At 36.2% G+C, this 9768-nt stretch overlaps 1 protein-coding gene across 3 annotated transcripts; it reads right to left on the reverse strand.

Moving 5' to 3' along the window:
* On the reverse strand, positions 1-9268 carry LOC103453650 (U3 small nucleolar RNA-associated protein 21 homolog). 3 transcript variants are annotated; one of them, XM_070810678.1, is made up of 18 exons: positions 8952-9268; positions 8838-8865; positions 8280-8384; positions 7790-7989; positions 7414-7657; positions 6372-6547; positions 5612-5694; positions 5175-5247; positions 4993-5058; positions 3892-3934; positions 3371-3510; positions 2933-3145; positions 2502-2586; positions 2107-2401; positions 1310-1565; positions 953-1169; positions 618-829; positions 1-454 (listed from the first exon to the last, which is right to left on the reverse strand). In XM_070810678.1, the coding sequence occupies exons 1-18, from the start codon at positions 9075-9077 to the stop codon at positions 305-307; spliced, it is 2712 nt and encodes a 903-aa protein (XP_070666779.1). In that variant the 5' UTR covers positions 9078-9268; the 3' UTR covers positions 1-304. The 3 variants fall into 3 exon arrangements, with proteins under 3 accessions (XP_070666779.1, XP_008391428.3, XP_008391429.3); XM_008393206.4 differs by having other exon boundaries at positions 7790-7993; positions 8284-8384; positions 8952-9220; XM_008393207.4 differs by having other exon boundaries at positions 3895-3934; positions 7790-7993; positions 8284-8384; positions 8952-9218.
* Positions 9269-9768: the final 500 nt, after the last annotated feature.

The raw sequence follows: 9768 nt of genomic DNA on the forward strand, positions 1-9768 counted from the left end.
TGGAGATTTGCCACGACAGGTACATTAAGAAGGTACATTGAGAAAGATTTCCGCTCACCCGCACTCTTCTTAATTTACGTCTCTTGATTTTTCTTTTGATATATCCTATCAAAAGACCAAAAATCAACAGAGTTTTACAGATGATGCAAAATCTACAGCGTTTCGTTAAACATCTGCGAATTTCACTGAAACCCAGTCTCGACGGAAATAATATCGATTACATGGAACCAAGAACAAACGATAATACAAAATTGGGGGTGGACATCTAGATAATCAGAAATACACAGACAAAATTTCAGGCCACTCAAAACCGTGAATTGCTAAGAAAAGCGACCACACAACTTGTACTTTGAAACAGTTTTTCTACTCTTTGCCATGTTTTGCATTGAATATCCAGGAACTCCCGGGCCTTGTCCTGCAGTCTTGATTGGCACCGAATTGTTTCGCCATGGATCTGTTGATAAGGGAAATGAAGAAAGAGGTTAAAATTGAAGTTGAGGGTCTTTGAGCACCAACTGGAACTCGCAATAATCGGTAAACACCGGAATTCTCACAGCTCTAAAAAGCCTTCTGACAACACTACTACTAGGATAAAGGCAAAAAGGAGAAATCTATACCTTGAGAAACACCTTGATTACAGCTTGTACAAAGTCAAAATTGTTTCTACATGAAGTCTCATGTATAAAATAATCAAGAAGCAGTTCGATTGAAAGCAACTCTGGCCGGCTTTCAAGTTCTTCCTCCTCATCATCAACAATCCGAAGCATTTGGAGTTCCATATCCAGAGTCGATGGAGACAAACTTTTGATATAGTCAGTAAATGCTGAAACTGCAACCAAAAACACAATTCAAGACCATTATTTCCTGCATAGATGTTATGACGATAAAAAAGGCAACGTGTCAACAGAAACATAAATGGGATATTACTGTAATAAGAGATTAAAATATTTACAATTCTTCATTTCTGCGGACGACTGAAGATGTTGCAAGAATTGTGATGGTGCCAGACCAGATTTTATTCTAGTGTCTTCTACGTTATCACCTTTGGCCTCCTCATTTTCTGATCCAGTGGGCTTAAATAATATTTCTCCTGAAAAGGAGGGAATTGAAGGCAAAAAGAAAGGAGCCCTTTCAGGTTTTTTTGGCGGTTCAATTGGTTTATTTCGTTCCTGAGCATAGCAGAGACGCAACATAATTACTGATCAGTCACCAACAAAATGTACAGGAAAACAGATACAAATGTAAATATAATATTTCCAAATAAGGTCAAACGTGTGGAATCTAAACAATAATCAGTAGTAGAAAGTACCTTTATAGTGTCTAAATTGATTAAGCTTTGCCACTGGCTTTTAGGCAATAACGAGAGAGTGACAAGATCTGGAATTTGCAGGTCAAGAGTTGTAAAAGCAGGAGCATCCTTAGACTGCGGATGGTCCACAATAGGCTCATCAGAGTCCTCGTCTTGAGAACCTTTTGTTGAAGAGATAGATGGCAACTTAACACTCCTAACTTCCTTTGCATAAGAATCAACTTTTGAAGCTCCACAAAACATCGATTGATTTACCCTGTTCAAATTGTCAGGTTTAATTTCAGGTAAAAAAATAAGGAAATGAAAAAAGCAATATTACAATATCAAACGATCTATTGCATGCTAAACCATTCACTTTAAAAATTTAAGATAACTTATATTCTAACGTTCCACTGATTCTATGCTACATCATGATGCATTTGGTGGAGGTGACAAAGGCTAAGGTTCTATGAGGTTGCAGTGTCTTGGCTCTAACCTGGGTAATCTGGATGGAAAGGTATACGAGGGTCTTCAAAGGTTATAAAGGGTAGGGTTGGAGAGAGTAACGTTTAGGCGATATTGGATTGGAAGAAAGCCATAGGCTGAGTTACTGAGCTGTAATCATTAACGCTGTTTTCTTATTTATGTTCTGCATCATTTATTTAGTAGGTCTCTCCTGTTACTGTATTCCTGATAAAATTAGTTTTTTCTTTGAAAAAGAAACGTCCATTCTATATGCATCACAATCACATTTAAGAACTCAACCTCCGAATAAAAACTCAATAGCAATTTGGAAGTCAACAGAATTGAAGACTTACCAAAGATAGACCCCATTTTGGTCGACATGAGCAGTCGCTAGAACATCCATATTCGGTGACAGAGACAATGCTGTTATAGACACGTCAACATGCAACGCATCTATTTGTCTTGCTAAAATAACATCCCAGACTCGAAGACTTCCATCCATACTTGATGACAAAAGCCATTTCCCATCCTCACTAAAACACATGTCTGTAACACGATCTGTATGGCCTTCAAATTTACGAACCATTCTTGATGCCACAACATCAAACAAACGGATGATTAAGTCATCAGCCACAACAGCCAAAAGACCTGAAAGTTATTTTATCACAATATTATCCAAGGCATTTATGATGGCAAAAAACCAAGTCAAGTAAATCTAAATGACAAAAATATATCAGACACAAGTTACCATTCAAACGATTGTATACAATCTTGACAACAGAGCACCCAACTTCCCATCTAGATTTTACATCACGCCCCTTGAAATTCCAAACCTGCGAGGTCAAGACGAGTGAGGCATGAAACATCCAACTAAACTTAGCCATTTTGCTTTCTTCCTTTAACTTGGGAAGCTTAGTTGAAATGGAGCAAATTTCTTTACTTTGCTGATTCTTATAAATCAAGATGAGAATATAAGGGCAAAATGCATCTTCGTGCAAAACTCTAATATCTTTTAGAAAACAAGGTTTAGGCCAGCCTGCCACCATCACTCTCAAAAATCAATCTAAATCCTGCCCTTCAGCACCACAGACCTCGTATTCTATTATATGAGAGCCTGCCTACCGGTACCTCTGACATAAAGGTTGAGCATAATTTTTTGAAATAAGAAATAAAACTGACCTTTATGTCTCCATGATATCCTGCACTTATCATTAGAGTATTTGTTGAATCACAAGCAATTCCAACCACTTCCCCATCATGGGCAAAGCTTCTTCTTTCTGACGTGTCCATGTAACTGCCACGACTGATTCCTGATTGGAGGTTGAACCGCTCAACCCAACCATCCGCTGTCCCTAGTACAGCAAAATTGCCACATGCACTGATGGCACAAGCCTATTACCAACAAAAGAAAACTATTCATTAATATTGTAGATTGTTTTAAAAAGATGGTTCAGTATGGATGTGGTTTAACAAGTATTTAAGATTGCACTGAGCATAGTCATTAGAACCGATTCATTGGGAACCATACGAATCCAAAGAGAGTAATTTCAAATTTGATTGTTCAAACTTGGAAAATGGAAGTTACAAAAAATGAGCTATATTCAAGCAGATTCTAACCTTCACTGGTGTGGGGTTTTCTGGTCTTGGCTTCAGAATATGCTCACCAAGAACAAAGTTTTGAAGTCTCCATACATATGCCTCTGCAGTATCCATATGGCATGTAACCACATTGCACCAATCTCGCTCTCTTATTTCAGCTGAAGATATTTGTTGCATAAAGAAAATCAGATAATTTAAAAACATTACAGGTTTCTCAAATTGAATAGGATTATAGGAATTAACAACAGTCTTATTTACTTCAACTACACTAAATCTATGGTATTGATATTTAAATTTCAAACATAAGCAGTAATTTCTTTCAAGAAGAGACCAAAACAAATTTGAAATTTATTATAATTCAAAAATTATTTTCACTGGTAATATCATTGGAATATAAGATCGCAAATTGTAACCTATAGAACTTTTTAGAATTTATATAGTATCTCAGTAAGAAGCTATTAAAAATTTTTGTCGTAAAAGAGTTAATAAAGTTTAAATGAAAACAAATACACAAAGTTACAGGGAGAGAAAGACCTCACCACAGTCAAAAGAGATGACAGGCTTCAGTTTTATCTCTTCTTCCTAAAAGGTAAAGAAAACATAAATTACAAAGTTAAACTATCAGCGAACTCAAATAGATTTGTCAATTTATGATTCACAAGATAGTACGTTTCATCGAACATCAAGGGAAATGGGTATAAATGTCTAAGCCATGGTACATGGTCTTACTTAACTACTTGATACAATAATGTATAGCTGCAGGTGGGGAGTAACAGGAAATAAACAAGCTTTATGTACAGTATATATCCTGAGGCCAATAAAACATTTACACATTACTTCACCCCCAGAGTATCATGAAAAGCATGACAGACGTCAAAAGGATGCAAAACATTTGGAAACGGAGAGAGGGGAAACAGAACAACTCACATCCAGCACCAATTCCCCTGGTCCAAGTAACAAAGACTATAAAAAGGCACTAATTACCACTTACCAGGGAGGATGCAGATGTAGTGTGACCAATTTATGGATTTATCTAAGACATTTTCTGGTTTTGAACATTTTTAAATTGAAAAATGATCAGGCATTCTTTTCATTGCTATCCACACTGCAACACATGGACCTCACTGATCACCCATCATGCTGACACATCTCGTGATCACCCATCATGGTGACTTAAATATAAATACAGAAAATCAGTCGTGGCCTGATCTTAGGACCTAGCCACCTAAATCATTATCCATGGATGAACCTCACTGAAATAGTGAAATGCGACATAAAGCATCACACACTGGCGGATGATTTCACCCAAGCATAATAATGGCAACAGAACAAGACACTGGTAATGGTACAGGTGCCAGACACTCAAATATGTGAACAGAATCTTGCAAAATACATAAGAGCAAACAAACAAAAATTGAGACATTTGTATGCATGCCCACATCATACATGAACTTGAACATCTGAGTTCATGTATTGTAGTGTATACAGCATATGAAGTTCACTTTTAAATGTTTTCATAACAAAAAGAGTCAGTGCGAAATTCAATTAAAGAAAAAATTATAAATCAATAATACCAACGCAGTTGAGTTATACTAAGTACTGCAAATAAGGATAAAAGATATTGTACTTCCAAGTCATACCTTCATCTTCAGTTTCTTTGCTCGTTTGGATATGTGATGCTGAGAAAGCTCTCTACTTTGCTGATCCTAATAACAACATGTAACTAAATAAAACACTGAATAGAATTATAAACTACAAAAATAAAAATGGTGGTTAAAAAACACAAGCAACATTCAGACTACGATGCTGACTGAGTCCAAACCTGCATTACAGAGAAAAGGCGAAATGCACGGTCCTGACCAGCCGATAGAATGTGTCTCCCATTCGCATAAAACCTAAAACTCAAGCATGGTTAATAAAGAAGGTTGAAATGCAACCAATACCCTCAAAATAAAGCAATGGATTGAGCATCATGGAAAACCCAAAGCCTTTACAAATGATTTATTGCACAATTTAAACTAAAAATCAAGTCCTTAACTTAACGTGTAGAAATGCTGCATGATAAGGAGCAACAGACAAAGAAATAGAAAACTGGATTTTGCTTCATACATATAAGCACCACAAGATAACATAGATGGAAGCCAAAGATTGTAAAATCAATGGGCAGAAATACGTGAATCCTATAGCACCAAATCTATGGCAACAACAACACTGACAGATTTTAAAATTCACTTAAAATTAATGTCACGACCAATATACCTTATGCATCGTGGAGGAGCACTATGACCACTTCTGAATCGTAAAAGTCGAGGATCTCCATCAATTGTGTCAAAAATCCACATCTAAGGGGCATAAAGAGTTGTACAAATCAATTATACAGGTGCACTCTTTCTAAGTAAACCAAGGTTATACAATAATGATAGTATAAAAACCTTCTAATGTCTTAAATTCTTCAAATATTGATTGAAATGTTCAAACTACCAAAGTAGTAACTCAGCCACAACGTCTCAATTGTAAGTTGTAACAATTAAATGAAAAATGGAAACAATTCACAGTGGAACTTGAAGGAAAAAGAAGATAAGAGAGAAAAGAAAATAACTAATGATTGATATAAGGTGAGCACAAATCGGATCCTATGGCAGAGAGGACAGCATACCATCTTGGCAAGGCCAAAGTTTTTGTCTGGTAATAACAAATACTGGGGTCCAACTTTCAACCAATATGCTTATGTTAGTAACTTGGTAGACACTCTTAAGTAATTACTAATTACTATCTAGTATCTACCTATTTTATAAATCTGAAGTAGTAGAAACAGTTCAAGGGGTCATGTTACTCATAAAACGGGTTCTTTGCTTGATGAAGAAGGAAATTAGATTAATCATGGTTGTATGTTTCTTCGGAGCATTAACAAATAAATTTCCACTCATAATACATGATTAGGGGAATAGCATGTGTTATCCCCACAGATTTGACAACTAGATGCAAATGAAACCTACAAAGGACAATTAGGTGCTCTTACTTTGATAGAATTGTCAGATGATGAACTCATTAGCACGGGTTCGTTCACAAGAAAGTGAAGTGATAATATGGAACCATCATGGGCATCTCTTATTACTGATTGAAGCCTTCTTTTTTCAAGATTCCATATGCTTATGATACCAGAAGAACCTCCAGATGCTAGAAGAGGCTGCCCATCTAACAAGGAGGAATAAATAAACGTAAGCATAAATTAGTAATTGACTTCATGGATAATCATCAAAATATAGCAGACACAACCCCTTCTCTTATTTTTTGCGTAGGACAAACATATAATTCCTAACTCAAAAAGGACAACTGAGAACTAACTAGGAGACGTAAATCAAGATTGATGTCCCCATAAAAAATAGACTATTTGCAAGACGGTAGCAGCATGAAAAATACTACTCGTTCCAAAATGCACCTGATGGAGATTAGAGAATAAATATCGAGGATTTCAAGCCTTGCATTACAAGATATAATGACATGGGCCTCTCCACCCATTTCCAATTGGTTTTTAGTTGGATGCTCTAACATTAACATGACATCGAAGCCTTGCATGCTCCGCGTCACCCAATTTAATTTTTCAGTGTGTTTGGCTCGGTTGCCCACATGTGATGGGTTGTGGTGAGAATTCCCACAATGGAAAATCTAAGCTTGCATAACAATATATAGGATTTTGGACGTCTCAACTTATTTCCATTTGGTCCAATCCTTCAACAAAACATGCTCCACATCAACCACTGTACATTTTCTACGTGAGCCGGTGTGTTTAAAGTATAGAACCCCATATCGAGATTTCTAAGCCTTACATGATAATTTATATTGTCCTAGGTTCAACCTATTTCGATTAAAGAGGCCCAGGATAGAATTGTACTAATACCTTTTCTATTTTTCTATTTTGGTAACTAAGAGAAATAAAGAAATACGTCTACAGTATCACAGCCTAACACAGCAACTTCCACGGCACCATGGTCAAAATAATAATTCATAGACAGCTATTAACATAAAGTGTAAAGTATAAACCAAAAGCCTGGTACTCTTACCTGTGCTGAAAGATAAGGCAGTCACAGCACCTCGTGCCGAATGAGAAAATGTGACTAGCTCTTCATCGTAACGAATGTTGTGAACATGAATATTTCCATCAGCACAACCAACTGCAACAACATCTAGTGCAGGAGATGAAACACAACTGCAGATTGAAGAATTCCATCCCTTGAACTCATAGAGTTTTTTCTTTGTACTGATGTTCCAAAGTTGAAGAGAACCTTCCTGACTCCCAATAATAATCTGTACAGATTATAGATAGCTTTTAACCTTAAATTGAGAGGAAAATGAAGCTGCATCAAATTTAATGACTGAACATTTTATGATTATTTTGCATTGAAATTTGCAATAGAGCTTCTTTGAGAATGTATTTACCTTATTTAGGTAGGTATCCGGATGCATTATACAGCTAGGACTAAAGTTGTTGTCTAACATAACATGTCCGATCGGAGTAAGGTTCTCCTCAATTCCTTTGAATGCCCATATAAACAGATTACCTTCAACATCAACACTTAGGATATGCTCTCCAAACAATAGCAAAGAAATGACCTTGGCATTATGGCTGCTCCATGTTGCTGCCTGTTAAAATATTAAATAACGTGTTAAACGTGAAGTTCAGTCCATCAGATACTTCTGATAACAGACGCATATGACTCCCCTGCAGCAGGTTATTTATAAGATTCTAATTAAGAGCTTTGAAATTAGGATGGTTAACCAATATCAAAGGGAAAGAAAGCAATAACTCTGAAACGTACAAACAAAGGATGGGTGTGGAGGTATCTTGGGATTCAAGACAAGGGCAGGTGGGACTACATAAGCAACATTCGTTCCTTTTAAGAAAATTTTATAGAAAAGAACTGCCAACCAACCTGATGAGCTCGCTTAAAAATGGCTATCTCATTCCCATATGCAGCAAATGTATAATCACGGTAGGAAGCAAGAGCTCGAATCTTCTTTGGCAATTGTGGACCTTTCATAGGTGATAAAAAAAATTATCATAATTATAATGCATGAACAAAATAACCTAAAATGCCTAAAATAACCTCATGATGCTCTCCAGCATAACGTCATGCTGCTCCTCCAACATTAAAAGTGTTGTTACTTTGCACCCGCAACGGTTTGTTCATTCTTTTGTGAAAGTAAAACTAAAGTTTTTAAACAACTCCAAGCTGATTTAAAAAAATAAAAAATAAAAATAAAAATAAAAAGGTACCCTTTATGCAGATTCGTGCACAGGATTGATCGAAAGCAAGATATTTTGGAAGAATATAGGCAAATGTAGCCAACTTAGTCCCATTTCCTCGTTGATACTACTAATATCAATTCCGAACATTACTTTAGATAGTAATTCAAATAATTATATTGTTCATAATAATAAAAATTAAAAATTCAAATTTGAAAACAAAAGAACATAGAAACATACCAACGAGGACGAGACTGAGCTTTGCACACTGCAACCAAGTAGAAATTAAAAAATATTAAGCATAAATTAATGGGCATTCTTGAAGAATAAATAAATAAATGAATTAAAAATTACGTTGTAAATTTGGAAGGCCTTGCCGACGGAGACAGTGACGAAGGTTTCGGTGCCGAGACGCTGAACAGAGAAGGGCACGGAGCTGGTTGTGTAGCCGATTGCTCTGAACGGCTCGAATATTCCCATTCCTCTCTCTTTATATCTTATTAGGGGTTTCTGGAGCTTGCCGAAAGCCAACAAATAGAGAAGAGAGAGAGAGAGAGGGAGAGAGAGGAAAATGGAGACGCCAAGCAGCGAGGAGGGACTGAGACGGGGGTAGGGGTTAGGGGTTAGGGGTTAGGGGTTAGGAGGAGGGAAGAAACGATGATAACCAACACGGTGCGTTTTGGTAGACACGTTTAAATACAAATAAGCCCTCCCAAAATCGGTGCGTCTTGTCTAATCAATTTTTTTAGCCATTAAATTTTATTTAGTTATTTGTTTGGGAAATTTAGCTATTAAATTCAACAAAACAAAAGGCAATTGTTATTGGCATTTTAAAATTCTCATTTTATACTTCAAATTTTCTATATTTAAAAAGAAAGATACAAAGTATAAAATAAATCTTTTTGAGTCTTAAGTTTGTAAACACGAAAGTTCCTAAATGAATGAGACAAGAACACATGTATAAAATAATATTTTGTATAAATGATTTTGGGGTTACAATCTCTCAGATTTAATCCTCTGATTCGATCTCCATAAGGTGTTGATTTGTGGATGGGCTGCTGATCCAAAGGGTCGTCGAGGCTTGATCTTTAAGATGAACGGTGGTGTACGGATCTTCAAGGGTTTTTGGGCTTGATCTTGAAGAACAGTGGATGAATTTTGTTGATGCACA

The sequence above is a fragment of the Malus domestica genome, chromosome 13, assembly GCF_042453785.1.
Source record: "Malus domestica chromosome 13, GDT2T_hap1".
NCBI lineage: Eukaryota > Viridiplantae > Streptophyta > Magnoliopsida > Rosales > Rosaceae > Malus > Malus domestica.

Excerpts from the sequence above, each read along its gene's own strand:
- LOC103453650 (XM_070810678.1), bottom strand. The coding sequence starts at position 9,077 with ATGGGAATATTCGAGCCGTTCAGAGCAATCGGCTACACAACCAGCTCC. Across the intron at positions 3,511-3,891 it reads TGTCATCTCTTTTGACTGTG|CTGAAATAAGAGAGCGAGAT; the intron begins GTGAGGTCTTTC and ends AAATATCTTCAG. Across the intron at positions 830-952 it reads GTCCGCAGAAATGAAGAATT|TTTCAGCATTTACTGACTAT; the intron begins GTAAATATTTTA and ends TTTTGGTTGCAG.